Source organism: Haematobia irritans, chromosome 3, assembly GCF_050003625.1.
Source record: "Haematobia irritans isolate KBUSLIRL chromosome 3, ASM5000362v1, whole genome shotgun sequence".
NCBI lineage: Eukaryota > Metazoa > Arthropoda > Insecta > Diptera > Muscidae > Haematobia > Haematobia irritans.
The window spans coordinates 89,163,637-89,184,830 of NC_134399.1; the positions used below are offsets into that span (position 1 = coordinate 89,163,637).

Sequence of the window (21,194 nt, forward strand, 5' to 3'; positions counted from 1 at the left end):
ATCAACTTCATTTTACGGTTATTCAAAATAATTTTGTGGATTTTTTTGATGTTTTCTCTTTCCTCTTTCGGGCGTCCACTGCGTTCACCGTCCTCCGTGCTCATTTCACCACGCTTGAATTTTGCATACCAATCAATTATTGTTGATTTCCTGAGCAGAGTCCGAAAACTCATTATCAAGCCAAGTTTTTGCTTCCATTGTATGTTTTCCCTTCAGAAAACTGTATTTTATCAAAACACAAAATTCATTTTTTTCCATTTTTTCACAATAACAAAAGTTGCTTCACAAAAGACGCTCTATCTCACAAACTAATTGACTTACAGACGTCAAATTTTGACACGAATCATTTGAAGGTTGGTACTATATAAAAATAATATGCATTTAATGTCAGACCGGGGCCTTATCAGCCAACCTGTTAATATATTCCTGGGTCGTGTTGAAATTCTGAGTCGATCTAGCAATGTCCGTCCGTCTTTTTGTTGAAATCATGATAACTTCCGAACGAAACAAACTATGGATTTGAAACTTGGCACAAGTAGTTGTTATTGATGTAGATCGGATGGTGTTGCAAATGGGCCATATCAGACCTCTTTTACGTATAGCCCCCCTATAGACCGACCCCCAGATTTGGCTTGCGGATCTTCTTAGTGCACCAAATTTCATCCGATCCGGTTAAAATTTTGTATGTGTTGTACGTATATGGCCTCCAACACTCATATCAAAACTAGTCCAAATCGGACCATAGTTATATATAACCTCCATATAAACCGATCCCCAGATTTGGCTTGCGGTACCTCTTGGAGGCGTACATTTCATTCAATCCATTTTAAATTTGGTTTGTGCTGTTAGTCTATGCTCTCTAAGAACCATGCAAAAATGGGTCCATATCGGACCTTGATTATATATAGCTCCCATATAAAGCAAGCCAAATCTGGGGCTTGCGGTACCTCTTGGAGGCGTACATTTCATCCGATCCGATCCGTTTTAATTTTGGTTTGTGCTATTAGTCTATGCTCTCTAAGAACCATGCAAAAATTGGTCCATATTGGTCGATAATTATATATAGCCCCCATATAAATTGATCCCTAGATTTGATATCCGGGGGTATCTGAAGATACAAATTTCAATCGATTCTTTTGAAATTTGGTACGTAATGTAAATATATGGCTTCTAAATATCATGCAAAAAATGGTCCATATGGGTTCATAGTTATACAGAGCACTTATATACACCGATCCCCAGATTTTACTTCATTTTAAAATTTTGGTAATAATCACGCAAACAATGCGCGAAATATTGTCCTTAGCGATAAAGCTCATTTCAATAGGTACATATGTAAATAAGCAGAATTGTCGATTTTGGTGAAGACCATATAGAAGTATTGTAAAAGTCACAGTTTGGTCAGGTTTATGGGTTGTTGGCATCATTGGACCGTACTTCTTCAAATATGATGCGAATCATTTGCCAGCGGACTTTTGAGTCTTTTCACGCTTCGGAGACGGTTCACCGGTAGCTGTCCACTCAGCCGACTGTCGATTGGACTCAAGAGTGTAGTGATGGAGCCATGTTTCATCCATTGTCACATATCGACGGAAAAACTCGGGTGTATTACGAGTTAACAGCTGCAAACACCTCTCAGAATCATCAACACGTTGTTGTTTTTGGTCAAATGTGAGCTCGCGCGGCACCCATTTTGCACAGAGCTTCCGCATATCCAAATATTGATGAATGATATGACCAACACGTTCCTTTGATATCTTTAAGGCCTCTGATATCTCGATCAACTTCATTTTACGGTTATTCAAAATAATTTTGTGGATTTTTTTGATGTTTTCTCTTTCCTCTTTCGGGCGTCCACTGCGTTCACCGTCCTCCGTGCTCATTTCACCACGCTTGAATTTTGCATACCAATCAATTATTGTTGATTTCCTGAGCAGAGTCCGAAAACTCATTATCAAGCCAAGTTTTTGCTTCCATTGTATGTTTTCCCTTCAGAAAACTGTATTTTATCAAAACACAAAATTCATTTTTTTCCATTTTTTCACAATAACAAAAGTTGCTTCACAAAAGACGCTCTATCTCACAAACTAATTGACTTACAGACGTCAAATTTTGACACGAATCATTTGAAGGTTGGTACTATATAAAAATAATATGCATTTAATGTCAGACCGGGGCCTTATCAGCCAACCTGTTAATATATTCCTGGGTCGTGTTGAAATTCTGAGTCGATCTAGCAATGTCCGTCCGTCTTTTTGTTGAAATCATGATAACTTCCGAACGAAACAAACTATGGATTTGAAACTTGGCACAAGTAGTTGTTATTGATGTAGATCGGATGGTGTTGCAAATGGGCCATATCAGACCTCTTTTACGTATAGCCCCCCTATAGACCGACCCCCAGATTTGGCTTGCGGATCTTCTTAGTGCACCAAATTTCATCCGATCCGGTTAAAATTTTGTATGTGTTGTACGTATATGGCCTCCAACACTCATATCAAAACTAGTCCAAATCGGACCATAGTTATATATAACCTCCATATAAACCGATCCCCAGATTTGGCTTGCGGTACCTCTTGGAGGCGTACATTTCATTCAATCCATTTTAAATTTGGTTTGTGCTGTTAGTCTATGCTCTCTAAGAACCATGCAAAAATGGGTCCATATCGGACCTTGATTATATATAGCTCCCATATAAAGCAAGCCAAATCTGGGGCTTGCGGTACCTCTTGGAGGCGTACATTTCATCCGATCCGATCCGTTTTAATTTTGGTTTGTGCTATTAGTCTATGCTCTCTAAGAACCATGCAAAAATTGGTCCATATTGGTCGATAATTATATATAGCCCCCATATAAATTGATCCCTAGATTTGATATCCGGGGGTATCTGAAGATACAAATTTCAATCGATTCTTTTGAAATTTGGTACGTAATGTAAATATATGGCTTCTAAATATCATGCAAAAAATGGTCCATATGGGTTCATAGTTATACAGAGCACTTATATACACCGATCCCCAGATTTTACTTCATTTTAAAATTTTGGTAATAATCACGCAAACAATGCGCGAAATATTGTCCTTAGCGATAAAGCTCATTTCAATAGGTACATATGTAAATAAGCAGAATTGTCGATTTTGGTGAAGACCATATAGAAGTATTGTAAAAGTCACAGTTTGGTCAGGTTTATGGGTTGTTGGCATCATTGGACCGTACTTCTTCAAATATGATGCGAATCATTAGGTAACCGTATAAACATTTATTTTCTTTTTTTTTTTGACAAAAGTGAAAAAATATGGTTTAAATCGTATGTACTCGTAACAACCTCCTTGGCTTGGATATTTAAGAGTAGTGACATAAAATTGTCTTTATAGGTTGATATAGAGTGCTTTTTGGGTGGTTTCTGGAAGCTAAATACCGAACAAAGTATCGGTGGTTATAAGGACCGCGTAATCACAACACTTGCAGATAGTAAGATCATGTGCCGAATTTTAACCGGATCGGAAGAAAATTGCGATCGCGACAAGCATAGGAAACCAAATCTCTGATGATCGAGATATATACCAATATGATTCCATTTTTTGGGCTTAATAGAAAACGAATACTGACATTATTTGCCCAATTATTGATAAGAGATAAGTTGACAACACAATGGACTAAATACTTTAAGAGAGCCATAAATAACGGGATGCCATTATACCTAAGCACAAACATGTTACATGTTTACCGACAAAAAATAAAATTTTGCTCTAAGAGATGATCATAATCCTTCTATGGGTGCATGTGCCGATATTTTACAGAATCGTATTAAAATTACCGTCCAAAGAGATCAATGAGTCCCAATTGAAGATCGTTTTTATTGGTTAGCGAACGAGCAATGACATACATTTTCATTGTCTGTGGTCAAGTTTTTATACCCACCATCACATTGCCTGAAATTAAAAATAAAGGTATTTTAGATCCAAAAATAGGTGTAATATTTGGAGAACATTTTCTGTAGAAAAAAAATTTGACAAAATCTTCTATAGAAATAAAATTTTGACAAAATTTTCTATAGAAGTAAAATGTTGACAAAATTTTCTATAGAAATAAAATTTTGACAAAATTTTCTGTAGAAATAAAATTGTGGTAAAGTTTTCTATAGAAATAAAATGTTGACAAAATTTTTTATAGAAATAAAATGTTGACAAAATGTTCTATAGAAATAAAATTTTTGACAAAATTTTCTATAGAAATAAAATTTTTGACAAAATTTTCTATAGAAATAAAATGTTGACAAAATTTTCTATAGAAATAAAATTTTGACATGATTTTCTATAGAAATAAAATTTTTACAAAATTTTCTATAGAAATAAAATTTTGACAAAATTTTCTATAGAAATAAATTTTGACAAAATTTTTCTGTAGAAATTAAATTTTGACAAAATTTTCTATAAAAATAAATTTTTGACAAATTTTTCTATAGAAATAAAATTGTGGTAAAATTTTCTATAGAAATAAAATTTTTGACAAATTTTTTATAGGAATAAAATGTTGACAAAATTTTCTATAGAAATAAAATTTTGACATGATTTTCTATAGAAATAAAATTTTGACAAAATTTTCTATAGAAATAAAATTTTGACAAAATCTTCTATAGAAATAAATTTTGACAAAATTTTTCTGTAGAAATTAAATTTTGACAAAATTTTCTATAAAAATAAATTTATGACAAATTTTTCTATAGAAATAAAATTGTGGTAAAATTTTCTATAGAAATAAAATTTTTGACAAATTTTTTATAGGAATAAAATGCTGACAAAATTTTCTACAGAAATAAAATTTTGACAAGATTTTCTATAGAAATAAAATGTTGACAAAATTGTCTATAAAAATAAAATTTTTGACAAATTTTCTATAGAAATAAAATTTTGGCAAAATTTCCTATAGAAATAAAATTTTCCCTGAATTCATTGTCTTTAAAAATTTTAATTAAATAATGAGAAGTAGAGATTTCAAAAATTTGCAAAAAAATTAAAAGATCGGCTCAAATCGGACAAATTTTTCTATAGAAGTAAAATTTTTGACAAATTTTCTATAGAAATAAAATTTTGGCAAAATTTCCTATAGAAATAAAATTTTCCCTGAATTCATTGTCTTTAAAAATTTTAATTAAATAATGAGAAGTAGAGATTTCAAAAATTTGCAAAAAAATTAAAAGATCGGCTCACAATTTGATTTCTTGACTTTTTATCGGATTTGCGATAAATAGAAAATCTAGATATTTTTTAGGTCCATAAAACCTTGTTTTGAATTTGGATTATGAGGGCGGTTCGGAAACATCTTAGCCTATCAATGAAAGAAAATAGTTAGTTTTTCAAAAATATTTTTATTTTTCAATATAATCTCCTGAAACTTCTCTATACCTAGTCCAACGCTTTTCTAGCAATTCTATCCCTTGATTAAAATAGTTTTTCCTCAAGGTCTTCAAAATATTGGTTTACAACTGTAATTGCATCTTCATTTGAGGTAAAACGCTTGCCAGCAAGGATTTTTTGTAGATTTGGGAACAAGTAAAAGTCACTGGGAGCTAAATCAGGAGAATAAGGTGGGTGGTCAAGCAACTCGTACTTTAATTCGTTGATTTTAGCCATTGTTAAAACACTCTTGTGCGCTGGTGCGTTGTCTTGATGAAATATTATTTTTGTGTGTTGTAAGCCAGAACGTTTTTCTCGAATTTTTACATTTAATTGATTTACTCTTTTGCAGATAGTCAATCAATAAAATACCTTTGAAGTCCCAAAAAACCGTTGACATAACCTTACCAGCCGATTGTATTGTTTTTGACTTCTTTGGGCACTTCCTCCAGCTTCAGTCTATTGTTTGGATTGTCCTTTTGTCTCTAGAGTATAGTGGTGGATCCAGGTCTCATCAACAGTTATGAAACGACACTTAAAATCCATTTTATTTCGCTTAAAACGATCCAAACAAGCTTGAGAAATGTTCGTTCTTATGCGTTTTTGATCGACTGTTAACAAATGCGGCACCCATCTTGCAGAAAGCTTTTTCATTTGTAGTTCTTCATGCAAAATTAAATGGACTCAATCATTTGAGATGCCCATGATATTAGAAATTTCACGCACTTTTATTCGTCGATCATTTAATACCATATCATGCACTTTGGCGACAATTTCTGTTGTTGCTGCTGTTTTTGGACGTCCACTACGTGGTTCATTTTCAATGCTTGTACGACCACGTTTAAATTCAGCAACCCAATTTTTTACTGTTGCATATGGAGGAGCACTTTCACCTAACACATTCACTATATCATTATGAATTTCTTGTCCCGATCAACCTTTTTTATGTAAATATTTAATGACAGCACGCATTTCTAATTTTTCCATTGTAAAAAAATTGCGGACACCTGTTCTATATGAAGGTGTTGCTAGATCGAAACAAAATTTAACATGTGTTCATAACAGAGATGAAAGTATCCGAAACACTTAACTTTTTTCTGTTTTTACCGCGCTTTTTATGCTAGGCTAAGAACTGCCCTCGTATAAGTTTGCTGGTCTTCTAGACACCGTATTTTTACGCGATTTACCTGTATGTGGAAATATGGAGGTATTTTAGGTCCACAAAGATATGTGCCAATTATGTTGTGTATTGGTATGAATTTAATAAAGCCCTTATAAATACAAATCCCAGTTAACTTCGTGAATGGATAGATTCTTATAATTATATGAATATGGTGTACACTGAAAATAGGTCAAAGATTTCACTTCTTTAAAGTATCAACTTACAAAAAAACACTGTTATTTGTAATTGAGACATTTTAATATATACCTGATTTGCCTACCTCATAAAAACTTATTTAAATATTTGCATACTTTTAGGAGGGTTCACGTAGTTCTAAATGTAACTTGCAAGTTTTTAGGCGGAAATTTTATGAATTTTGTGGCATAACAAAGTATATGGGTTTTAATGGCTAAAAAAGCCAGATTTATAGCTAATTCAAATCCTTTTTAGCAGGGTATGTTATCGATATAGACATAAGGTGATTAAAACACATAAAGGCCGAAAACTTTAGGCACGCCAAGCAAATTAAATTTCAGAACCAACTAATGAATACTTTATGAATCAAGAATTGCAAACACCATACCATTCATTAAATAACATACATATATTATGTACCTAAACATCATTTAAATCAATCAAAAGTAAACCTCTGTTTTTTTTGTAAATCTCTGCACATACTCTCCTCAATGCCTAGATATTAGAATTTATCCCAAAAAAATAGGTTGCAACCACTTAGTGATTAATTATAAACTACAAGGCTTGTCAAATATTTCATTAACTAAATTTTTTTGAAATTAAGGAAAACTATATATACCTGACATTAAGATTATTACAAAAAAAAAAAAGAATAATTGCACGATATGTTGTTTTAATTTGCATTTAAAATGTGTTGTTAAATAAATTTGGTGTAAGGTGATTAATGAAATCAATTACTCAAAAACTATGTCTCATTGTAAAAATAACAAAGTATAGCATATTAATATATCTATTTTTATAAGTAGTATAACAAAATTTAATAGGATTATGGAATAAATGTTATCATTCGATTCATAATAAAATTAACATTTCTCATTATTTTATCAATTAGACTGGGTAAGTAGTCTACACAACATGTTCGGATATCCATTTCAATACCATTTCCACTATCGAGACAAAATCACGAACTTAATAATTTGGTGTCCAGCATTTCATAGACTTTTGTGCACATTCTATATATGCATTTTTGAAAATGTTCTTTTTGGATCCCTAAATGTTGCAAACTTGACGCAGAAGCTATGAATTCAACATGGGCTTTTCATACGACGGATACACTAAATTTGCATGGCTTCTCAAGAATTCAGTGTTTGCCAAATGATTTTTTTTTAATATTTGTATACCCTCCACCATAGGTTGTGGTATATTAACATTGTCATTCCGTTTGTAACACATCGAAATATTGCTCTAAGACCCCATAAAGTATATATATTCTGCGTCGTGGTGAAATTCTGAGTCGATCTAAGCATGTCCGTCCGTCTGTTGAAAGCACGCTAACTTCCGAAGGAAACAAACTCTCGACTTGAAATTTGGCACAAGCAGTTGTTATTGATGTAGGTTGGATGGTATTGCAAATGGGCCATATCGGACCATCTTTACGTATAGCCCCCATATAAACGGACCCCCAAATTTGGCTTGCGAGGCCTATAAGAGAAGCAAATTTCATCCGATCCGTCTGAAATTTGGTACATGGTGTTAGTATATGGTCTCTAACAACCATGCAAAAATTGGTCCACATCGGTCCATAATTATATACAGCCCCCATATAAACCGATTTGCCTCTAAGAGAAGCAAATTTCATCCGATCCGGCTGAAATTTGGTACATGGTGTTAGCATATGGTCTCTAACAACCATGCAAAAATTGGCCCACATCGGTCCATAATTGTATATAGCCCCCATATAAACCGATCCCCCGATTTGGCTTGCAGAGCCTCTAAGAGAAACAAATTTCATCTGAGCCGGCTGAAATTTGGTACATGATGTTAGTATATGGTCTCTAATGACCATGCAAAAATTGGTCCCTAATTATATACAGCCCCCATATAAACCGATCACCAGATTTGACCTCCGGAGCCTCTTGGAAGACCAAAATTCATCTGATTCAGTTGAAATTTGGTACGTGATGTTAATATTAATATATGGCCTCAAACACCCATGCAAAAATTGGTCGATATCGGTCCATAATTATATATAGGCCCTATATAAACCGATCCCCAGATTTGACCTCCGGAGCATCTTGGAAGAGCAAAATTCTTCCCATTCGGTTGAAATTTGGTACGTGATGTTAATATATGGTATCCAACAACCATGCAGGAATTGGTTCCTATCAGTCTATAATTATATATAACTCCCATATAAACCGATCGCCAGATCTGACCTCCGGTGCTTTTTGGAGAAGCAAAATTCATCCGATCTGGTTGAAATTTGGTACGTGGTGGTAGTATATGTTATTTAACAACCATGCCAAAAGTGGTCCATATCAGTCCATAATCATTTATAGCCCCCATATAAACCGATCCCGAGATTTGGTTTTGGAGCCTTTTGTGGGTGGATTTTTCAATTTTTTGGGGTTGGCCACGAATTAAAGTCCTTTTCTCTCTAGGACGCTTAGTTTAGGAGATATGGGCAAAATAAGTTTTTCTTATTAAAAATTTAATTTTTTGTAGGTTTTGGGTGGAGTTTTCAATTTTTTGGGGGTGGTCACGAATTGAAGTCCTTTTCGCTCTAGGACGCATATTTAAGGAGATATGAGCAAAATAAATTTTTCATATAAAAATTTAAATTTTTTAGGTTTTGGGTGGATTTGTCAATTTTGTAGGGGTGGTCACGAATTAAAGTCCTTTTCGCTCTAGGGCGCATTGTTTAGGAGATATGGGCACGAATTGAAGTCCTTTTCGCTCTAGGACGCATATTTAAGGAGATATGAGCAAAATAAGTTTTTCATATAAAAATATAAATTTTTTTAGGTTTTGGGTGGATTTGTCAATTTTGCAGGGGTGGTCACGAATTAAAGTCCTTTTCGCTCTAGGGCGCTTAGTTTAGGAGATATGGGCAAAAGAAGTTTTTCATATAAAAATTTAAATTTTTTAGGTTTTGGGTGGATTTTTCAATTTTATGGGGGTGGTCACGAAAGTCCTTTTCGCTCTAGGACGCATATTTAAGGAGATATGGGCAAAAGAAGTTGTGGAGGATTTTTCAATTTTATGAGGGTGGTCACGAAAGTCCTTTTCGCTCTAGGACGCATATTTAAGGAGATATGGGCAAAAGAAGTTGTGGAGGAGCAAATTTCATCAGAGTGAGTTGAAATTTGTGGATGACCGTCTTTCGTAGAAGTTTCTACGCAATCCATGGTGGAGGGTACACTGAAAAAAATATTGTTGTGAGGTCAAAGATTTCATGTCTTTAAAATACGAATACAAATTTTGCTTAGCATAGGAGACGCATTTCTCTAAAATAAAGGTATTTTCCTTGTCCAAAAGTCGATAAACTTTTCACTGAAGTCGTATTGTCCTTATAATTAAGTGATTTGACTTAAAAATGGGTATCTTAACATGAAAGAAAAAATGTATAGGCTAAGGTCAACTTGACTTTAATAATTCAGAAAAATTCTTTAAATTTAATGAAATTGTCTTTAAATTTGTTGTCTTTTTGCATCTTGACTACAAAGCAAAAAATCGTTCAAATATAGGACATGTTTTTCAAAACTTTATTTTAAAGAAGTTTTTTACTTCAAACATAGCATAATTTCTACTGGAAGTCGAGTCCTAATTTGGAAAATAAAATTGCCGTTAACTCGTTTTTAAAGGACTTTGATAGCATATGAAGAAAAAAAACCGAGAAAGCGAAAGATTAAAATTTGCTTCCTAGAAGCAAGTGGCTCGGAATCAATACCAAATTTTTTACAGTAAAGACAAAATCTTTGGAACCGAGTATGTTTTTTTTTTTCAGTGTACATAAGATTCGGCCTGGCCGAACTTACGGCCGTATATACTTTTTTTTTGCTAGGAAATAAAACCTTAGAGATATCTTAACCAGAAATACATATATCAAAATTATATGTAAAGCAACAAAGTAAACATAATATTTATTAATTTTTTTATTCAAAAACAAACAATTTCAGTTAAGATTTCTTCGAATTGACTACAATTGGCACGAATTATGGCTTTCAAACGGCCGACAAAGACATCACACGAGATCCGGAGATTCGATATCGTCAGAAAAAGAAAAATCCCATTAATGAGACCTGTTTCCCAATTTAAATTTGATAGAGCCTAAATTTCAGGTTAGGTAGATTCATAAAGAAGCCTCATCTTTAGCTCCGAATCAAAAAAAAAAAAATCCTCAAGAGAAGGGCAAAGTTTTTGGATTCAAGTAAACTCTTTTTGTGAGTGTAGGGTTTACTAAATCGATCGATTTTTGATATCCGGGTGGAATCATTAAGTTTAAGAATCCACCGCTGAAAAACTTTTTGGTGTTCGGTCGAAGCAGGAATCGAACCCACGACCTTGTGTATGCAAGGCGAGCATGCTAACCATTGCACCACGGTGGCTTTGGAGAAAATTTCCTTTACTCTAATAATTTGTTTGCGTACGATAGTTAAATGAACTAAAAAAACGGGGAAAAATATACACAAATGAAGCATAAGGATTTACTAAATTCGTATTTCTCACAAAATAGTTCATTATTTCTTTAAATTTGCAAATTTTACTACAAATGCGCCCACCTTGAACTTCGTATGGCAATAAAGACATTCTTGCAATTTTGAACTCCAATTTTTACCTTCGAGCTACAAAATTGTTTCTTTAAGAAATGCAAAAAAAAAATTATACGTAGTAAATTTTCTTGAATTTGTCGAAAAATATTTACTTATTATTGTGATATCGGCGTGATGTCAGCGCTTGTAATACTGTTTAGTTAAAATTTTCTAAAAATAATCTAAATTTTCTAAAACTAATCAAAAGTTTTCTTCCTAGTGGGTTCACTGTTTGTTCAGTGTAGGCTTAGCTGGACAAGCGAAAAGGTGACGAGTGTCATGTGGGACACACGACAACTACGCTGCTATCAATCACTGATAAGTAGGGAATAAACATTGTGCTTCGTGAATGTGCGTGAGTGAAATTTCACTCACGCGCACACCTCTAGTACTGATGCTTGTTGTGGAAGTATATGTCGACAGCTTTCCAATAAGTTAAAGTTTTCAGTTTCGGCAGAAATTATATCGACCATGACTTTGCTCAATCCATAGGCTCGTTATCGCTTATTTTCAAAAATAGCAACATTTTTGGCTGAAACAAATGCTAAATATTATATAGAATGTGTGTGGCTTGTGGTTTCCAATAATAAACTGAAAAAGTAGTAGTGGTCAAAATAAGTACTACACCAATAAACAATATTGAATGTATTCCCAAGCTAAGAACATATACACTCATAGAAAAATTCATGCACGGCGTGCTCATTTAAAAACGATTCGTTCATGAAAGTGAATCAACACACATGTGGTGTCAAACGGAGAACAGGCGGTGTCAATCTGATAACGATAAAATGACACCATGCGTTGTCGAAATAACAACCTGCGTTCGCGATCTGAAAACGTTATGGTTACGAATTTATAAACAACGCTAAAGCTTAAGACCTCCGTTGTCATAGCTTTATCCTTTATGCTTGTAATTTACTTATAAGTATAAATATGAAATAAATAAATAAATAAATTTATAAACAAAATTAAAAAAAGATTTCCGCTACAGTGACTCGAACCTGTGTTTTCTGCACCATACGCCTTAACAGTCTTAGCACATTGCACCACCGAGGGAGTTGCCATAATAACGTCCAACGATTATTTTAAGGCTCTTCATGGCCAAAAGAAAACGAATGCCGTTCATGAAATCGTGAACATTTTGTTTTGATTTTTTGTGAACTTTTCCGTTTCATTTTGTCATCGTTCGTTCACGACTATGGAACGTAATTTTTTCCATTAGTGTATACATATACACTTAAAAAATGTTTACTTCGATCCAAAGATTTTGACCTTCTCTAACGACTTTGGTATTGCTAGCCAAAAATGCTGTTCTTTCGAAAACAAAGGCATGTTTTAGGGATTTATCTAGATTTAGATCTGGGCTCTATAAATTAGAAATTAGACTACCATTCTAATTTATCGAATTTTCATACTCTTTTTGTGACTTATTGAGATGGCTGATGATGTAAAAAAAATGTCAGTTTTGAAAATCCACAAAATTACCGATGCTTCAAAATCAAAAATGTTTTATTAATTTCAATAAAAGAAAAAAAGCAAGTATATACGGCCGTAAGTACGTTCAGGATTAATCTCATATACCCTCCACCATGGATTGCGTAGAAACTTCTACGAACGTCTGTAATCCACAATCGAATTACTTGGGTTGTAGTAATACTTGCCGATGGCATCTCAAAACTTCTTAACATCGAACAACAAAAGGGGTATATATTACAACAAAAGGCATATTAAATACGTATATATCAGTTCTTGATCGGTTTATATAGGAGTCTATAAATAATTAAAAACCGATATTAACTTTTGCGCTGTTTAGAGAGAGATAGAAGTAAATATGGGGGGTCACTTTATATGACGTCTATATACAATTGTGAACTCATATATACAAATCTTTGTTGATCGGGGGCTATATAAAATTATAGACCGATATATATGGGGGCTGTATAAAATTATAGATCGATATGAACCAACTTTTGCAGGGGTGTTACAGGGCATATATAAACACCACACACTAAATTTCAATCGGATCGGATGAAAATTGATTCTACAAGAGGCTCGGTTTATCTTGGGGCTACCGAATTGAAAGAAATTAGCCACAGAGAATTGGAAGAAATTAGTCAAGAGGCCACAGAGATCAAATCTGGGGATAGGTTAATATGGGGGCTATATATAATTATGGATCGGCATGAACAAATTTTTGCATGGTTCTTAGAGACCATATACTTACACCACGTAGTAAATTTCAAGCGGATCGGATGAAATTTGCTCCTCCAAGAGGCTTCGGAGGTTAAACCTGGGGATCGATTTATATTGGGGCTATATAAAATTATAGACCGATATGAACCAAGTCTTGCATGGGTGTTATAGGTCACATAACAAATTTCAACCGGATCGGATAAAATGTGATTCTCTAAGAGGTTCTTCACGCCAAATCTGAGGGATGGTTTATATGGGGCTATACGTAAAAAAGGTCCGACAAGGCCCATTTGGAGTACCATCCTACCTACGAGGGCGATTCGGAAACTTCTTAGCCTATCAATGAAAGAGAAAAGTTAGTTTTTCAAAAATATTTTTATTTTTCAATATAATCTCCTGAAACTTCAATACACTTAGTCCAACGCTTTTCTAGCAATTCTATCCCTTGATTAAAATAGTTTTCCTCAAGGTCTTCAAAATAGTGGTTTACAACTGTAATTGCATCTTCATTTGAAGTAAAACGCTTGCTAGCAAGGAATTTTTTTTAGATTTGGGAACAAGTAAAAGTCACTGGGAGCTAAATCAGGAGAATGATTTGGGTGGTCAAGCAACTCGTACTTTAATTCGTTGATTTTAGCCATTGTTAAAACACTCTTGTGCGCTGGTGCGTTGTCTTGATGAAAAATAATTTTTTGGTGTTGTAAGGCAGGACATTTTTCTCGAATTTGTACATTTAATTGATCCAAAGGTTGCAATAGTACTAAGAATTTATTGTTTTACCCTTTTGCAGATAGTCAATCAATAAAATACCTTTGAAGTCCCAAAAAATCGTTGTCATAACCTTACCAGCCGATTGAATTGTTTTTGCCTACTTTGGGGCACTTCCTCCGGCTTCAGTCCATTTTTTGGATTGTTCTTTTGTCTCTGGAGTATAGTGGTGGATCCATGTCTCATCAACAGTTATGAAACGACGCTTAAAATCCATTTTATTTCACTTAAAACGATCCAAACAAGTTTGAGAAATGTTCATACTTATGCGTTTTTGATCGACTGTTAACAAATGCGGCACCCATCTTGCAGAAAGCTTTTTCATCTGTAGTTCTTCATGCAAAATTAAATGGACTCGATCATTTGAGATGCCAATGATATTAGCAATTCCACACACTTTTATTCGTCGATCATTTAATACCATATCATGCACTTTAATACCATATCTGTTGTTGTTGCTGTTTTTGGATGTCCACTACGTGGCTCATATTTGTATACCCTTCACCATAGGATGGGGGGTATATTAACTTTGTCATTCCGTTTGTAACACTTCGAAATATTGCTCTAAGACCCCATAAAGTATATATATTCTGGGTCGTGGAACGAAACAAGCTATCGACTTGAAAATTGGCACAAGTAGTTGTTATTTATGTAGGTCGGACAGTATTGCAAATGGGCCATATCGGTCCACTTTTACGTATAGCCCCTATATAAACGGACCCCCAAATTTGCCTTGCAGACCCTCTAAGAGAAGCAAATTTCATCCGATCCGGCTGAAATTTGGTACATGGTGTTAGTATATAGTCTTTAACAACCATGCAACAATTGGTCCACATCGGTCCATAATTATATATAGCCCCCATATAAACCGATCCCCCGATTTGGCTTTCTGAGCCTCTACGAGAAGCAAATTTCATCCGATCCGGCTGAAATTTGGTACATGGTGGTAGTATATGGTATTCAACAACCACGCAAAAATTGGCCCCCATCGGTCCCATATAAACTGATCCCCAGATTTGGCTTGCGGAGCCTCTATTTAAGAGAAGAAAATTTCATCCGATCCGGCTGTAATTTGATACATGGTGTTAGTATATGGTTTCTAATGACCATGCAAAAATTGGTCCATATCGGTGCATAATTATATATAGCCACATATAAACCGATCAACAGATTTGACCTCCGGAGCCTCTTGGAACAGATTTGACCTCCGGAGCCTCTTCATCTGATTCAGTTGATATTTGGTACGTGGTGTTAATATAAGGCCTCAAACACCCATGCAAAAATTGGTCGAAATCGGTCCATAATTATATATAGCCGCCATATAAACCGAAGCCCAGATTTGACCTCAGGAGCCCCTTGGAAAAGCAAAATTCATGCGATTCGGTTGAAATTTGGTACGTGATCTTAGTATATTGTATCCAACAACCATGCATGAATTGGTTCATATCAGTCCATAATTATATATAGCCCCCATATAAACCAATCCCCAGATTTGACCTCCGGTGCCTTTTGGAGAAGCAAAATTAATCCGATCTGGTTGAAATTTGGTACGTGGTGGTAGTATATGATATTTAACAACAATGCCAAAAGTGGTCCATATCAGTCCATAATCATTTATAGCCCCCATATAAACCGATCCCGAGATTTGGTTTTGGAGCCTCTTGGAGGAGCAAATTTCATCCGAGTCAGTTGAAATTTGGTACATTGTGCTAGTATATGGCCGTTAACAACCATGCCTAACTAGGTCCATGTCGGTCTATAGTTATATATATAGCCCTCAGATAAATCGATCCCCAATCACACAAAAATTGGTCCATATCAAGTTCATAATTGTATATAGCACCCATATAAGCGACCCCCATATTCGATGTATATAGCCCCCATATAAGCGACCCCAAGTAATTCGATTGTGGATGACAGTCTTTCGTAGAAGTTTCTACGCAATCCAAGGTGGAGGGTACATAAGATTCGGCCTGGCCGAACTTACGGCCATATAAACTTGTTTTTTTTTTTTTATTTTTAATAGTTTATCTTTATCTTTAAAAATTTATCTTAAAGTCCTTATGACTTATATTATGAACTTACCATTAATTAGCATTTCTTTATTTTAAAGAAATTTATAATTTTGCATATTGTGTCAATAATTTGTCAGTGTATATTTTATTTATATATTTGAGATTATTTCCTATGAACAATATAAACCATAGCTGGGGGGGTAAGCTAAAATAAAGTCAGTATTCTTGTGAGTTTTATTATCAACAGAACGGAAATAAAACATCGCATAAAATTGAAAGAGAATAATTTCATTTCATGATAAATCTCAGTGTCATATACCAGTGAAGCATTTCTAAAATAATGGAAAAAATTGCTTTGCAAGAGATGTCTTCTTCTGGGGTGAATGATAGTTGTGTGTTTTTGTAATAATATACTAAATTCTAGAAAAAGTTATTATACTAAACCCTTTTTGCAAAAAAAAAAAAAAACAATAAACAAACAAAATAAACAAACAAAAAAAAAACATCATATTTAAGGGCGATTTCAATAACATTTACGATTTGTTTAGGATGAATTGACCTCATTTCAATTTGAAATCTGAATTCCTAATTCTAAGGACAACACGCCTTCATTGAAAACTTGACCGATTTTTGGTCAAGGAAATTATTTTTGTTACAACGAAATTTTATGCTTGGCAAAACTCGCATTGTGAAATATTAAAGATAAACATCGTGTGTGCAAAATTTAATGACTAAAAGTGGTTGCTATATAATAGTATATGAAGTTTTGTGACACGAAGTGCTACCAATTTATTTTTATTTTGGAGTGAAAAAAATTTAAACAAATTCAAATGACAAAATGGAGGTACGCGAAATCAAAATTTCAGCGTCCATTCTCTTTCCCCCAATCTGACCTCATTTTGCCTTTAAGTTGGCCAAAACTAATTGCAAGCTACACAGAAAAAAATATCACCAAAATATTTCCAATTAACAAGTTGATTGAAGTTGGAAATTTTTCAATTATAAATTAATTGATACAATTAACTTTTTAGACAAGATAAAAACATTAAGTTAATTAAGGCAATGATTGAAAATTTAAAAATGTTTAATTAAAACATTACCCAGCAAAAAAGCGTTGTCAAAAATGTAATGAAAATGTTCTTTTTGGATCCGGAAGTAGTGCAAAATTGACGCAGAAGCAATGAATTTAACATGGACTTGTCATAGGACGGAAGTCCTCCATTTCAACAGCCGTTACACTGAATTTACATCACTTCTTTAGGTGTCATCCGAATTCAATGTTTTGGATGTAAATTAAAAAAATCTGTGATACTTTGTCAAATAAATAATTTTTATATTTTTTAATGGATTCTAACGCTTGTCTGAAACGTTTGACCTCAAATATTTTCAAAAATTCACAATTTTCTCAGATTGGATTTAGATTTTTTTCAAAAAAATTTAAATGATTTGTACAATTTTATGAATTCTTACTCTGTTTTTAACCTATTTGAAACAAAAAAAGTTAAAATTACCCATTAAAAATATGAAAAAAAAGATGTTATAAAAAATTGAATGAAAAGAACTTTCTAGGTAGTTAAAATAAAGAACATCATTGGGAGTGCATCCTCTGGAAGTGCTTTTAAAGTTGTGCCTTTGGAAGATCTTCAAAATTTTTTTGCTGGGTAATTGATACAATAAACTTTTTAATCAAGTTCGGAAGACGAACTCAGTTAAAAACGTTATGGATTTTTTTTTTTTTTAATTTTTAATTAAAAGTTATTTCAAACAATCAATTGTTAATCAAACTAAAAACACTAAGTCAATTCGGAATGTAATTGAAAATAGTTACTTTTTTATTTAAAAATTAATTGTGTATTGCAATCAACATCAATTAAATTTTAAATTGAATCAATTAACAAATTAATTAAATTTGCTAATGAAATCAATTAATTTTTTAATCAAGATTTTTTATGCCCATTTAAAACTGTGATTGATACTATCATTTTCGTGATTGGCGACATTTCAATTAGAAAATAAATGGATCAATTAATTTCATGATTGAATCAGAATAAATCTGCCGATCCATACACTCAAAAGATTGGATATTGATTTCGATGGAAAGATGGCGTATCTTAAAATAAAATGATATGTGGCTGCAATGTAATGCCACTAAGTGATTGAATGAATGAATGAATCTTTCTTTATTGATAAATTCTTTTCTATAGCTCACAAAATTAATAAATAATAAATTTGTTCTTAATCAATTGAAGATTTTACGACTATGACAAAAGTCGTCAGTCGAATCTTTTAATTGTCAGAATTAAATTTCATTACTTTACATACAAATACAATTTTGCAAAATGTTTAAAAATTAAAAGTTACTTATGAAAATTCTGTTAAGATTAATTTTCTACAATTCAATGCAGATTTCAAGTATCCAATAAGGTTTTTCCAATCCATATACTGTCTTCCAGTCAGTAAGTTGATTATTTCTGTTAGGGTCAATACTGTTTTTTAAAGAAGCATAGTCCGTAATTAATAACCATTGGATATTTGCCGAGGAAATTTTGTTGAGTTTCTTTTTCCTGTAAATTGCATAGTGAGCAGAGTACACTACCTTCTCGCAAGGCAAATGGTGCATTTGCATTAAGCCGTATTAAGTCCGAGCGTGCCTTAAATACAACTTATTTATATACAGTCTACCTCTGGTGTGATCAAGAAGCCTATAAATTTCCGACTGACTTTCAACAGCTTTTCTAAAATTTTTACTTGCGTCGTTTATTTAAAGACGTCTTAATATTGTTTCATTGAATGATATACAATCCAATTCCGACGATGTCAATTGGAGCGAGCTAATACCTAGTTTATATACCACCAAGTAAACCACTATAATTATACCCTCCACCATAGGATGAGGGGTATATTAACTTTGTCATTCCGTTTGTAACACATCGAAATATTGCTGTAAGACCCCATAAAGTATATATATTCTGGGTCGTGGTGATATTCTGAGTCGATCTAATCATGTCAGTCCGTCCATCCGTCCGTCTGTTGAGATCACGCTAACTTCCTAACGAAACAAGCTATCGACTTGAAACTTGGCACAGGTAGTTGTTATCGATGTAGGTCGGATGGTATTGAAAATGGGCCATATCAGTCCACTTTTACGTATAGCCCCCATATAAAGGGACCCTCAGATTTGGCTTGTGGAGCCTCTAACAGAAGAATATTTCATCCGATCCGGCTGAAATTTGGTACATGGTGTTGGTATATGGTCTCTAACAACCATGCGAAAATTGGTCCATATCGGCCCTTAATTATATATAGCCCCAAATATAAACCGATCCCCAGATTTGGCTTGTGGAGCCTCTAAGAGAAGCATATTTAATCCGATCCGGCTGAAATTTGGTACATGGTGTTGGTATATGGTCTCTAACAACCATGCAAAAATTGGTCCATATCGGTCCATAATTATATATAGCCCCCATATAAACCGATCCCTAGATTTGGCTTGTGGAGCCTCTAAGAGAAGCATATTTAATCCGATCCGGCTGAAATTTGGTACATGATGTTTGTATATGGTCTCTAACAACCATGCAAAAATTGTTCCACATCGGTCCATAATTATATATAGCCCCCATATAAACCGATCCCCAGATTTGGTTTGTGGAGCCTCTAAGAGAAGCATATTTCATCCGATCCGGCTTAAATTTGGTACATGGTGTTGGTATATGGTCTCTAACAACCATGCAAAAATTGGTCCATATCGGTCCTTAATTATATATAGCCCCCATATAAAACGTTCTCCAGATTTGACCTCCGGAGCCTCTTGGAGGAGCAAAATTCATCCGATCCGGTTCAAATTAGGAACGTGGTGTTAGTATATGGTCGCTAACAACCATACCAAAATTGGTCCAATCACACAAAAATTGGTCCATATCGGTTCATAATCTTGGTTGCCACTAGAGCCAAAAATAATCTACCAAAATTTTATTTCTATAGAAAATTTTGTCAAAATTTTATTTCTAGAGAAATTTTTGTTAAAATTTTATTCGGTTCATAATAAAATTTTCATCATTGTCAACATTTTATTTCTATAGAAAATTTTGTTCAAATTTTATTCAGTTCATAATCATGGTTGCCACTCGAGCCAAAAATAATCTACCAAGATTTTATTTCTACACTCAAAAAAAAGTGAACTCTCTATTTCACTAAAGCCAATTTAACTTTATTTTAGTTCATGGAATTATTATGTTTGAAGAAAGTTTCCTCTACGCTAATAATTTTATGTGTACGTTAGTTAAATTAACTAAAACCGAGGGAAAAAATATACACAAATGAAGGATAAAGATTAACTAAAATCGTGTCTTCCACAAAATAGTTCAATATTTCTTAAAATTTGTAAATTTTACTACAAATGCGTTCATCATGAACTTCGTATGTCACTAAAGACATTCTTGCAATTTTGAACTCAAAATTTTTCCTTCAAACTACAAAATTTTCTTTAACAAGTGAAAAAATTTAATTATGTCTAATAAATTTTTTAGAATTTGTCGAAAAATATTTACTTATTTTTATGACATCAGCGTGATGCCAGCGTTTGTTATACTGTTTAGTTAAAATTTTCTAAAAATATTCAAAATTTTCTAAAATTAACCGAAATTTTTCTTCCTGGTGAAAATTTTATTTCTATAGACAATTTTGTTAAAATTTTATTTCTGTAAAAAATTTTGTCAAAATTTTATGTCTACATTGTCAAACTGAATTATATACGTATTGGATCGATCTTTTTTGATTTAATATATGCCACGTATGGACTTACATACAATTTAGAAGATGGTGTTAGGAGGTTTTAAGATACATCGGCAAGCGTTACCGCAACTTAAGTAATTCG

At 33.4% G+C, this 21,194-nt stretch overlaps 1 protein-coding gene across 2 annotated transcripts in view; it reads left to right on the plus strand.

Moving 5' to 3' along the window:
• Window positions 1–16,559: 16,559 nt before the first annotated feature.
• The window catches only part of LOC142228228 (anoctamin-2-like), a 46,540-nt gene continuing 41,905 nt past the window's right edge, over window positions 16,560–21,194 (plus strand). Inside the window, exon 1 of one of the 2 annotated variants that reach the window (XM_075298605.1) lies at window positions 16,560–16,700. In XM_075298605.1, the coding sequence (XP_075154720.1) occupies window positions 16,662–16,700 (39 nt within the window). In that variant the 5' untranslated portion in view covers window positions 16,560–16,661. Of the gene's footprint in view, window positions 16,714–21,194 lie in introns of both variants that reach the window. The other variant, XM_075298606.1, reaches the window with a different exon arrangement.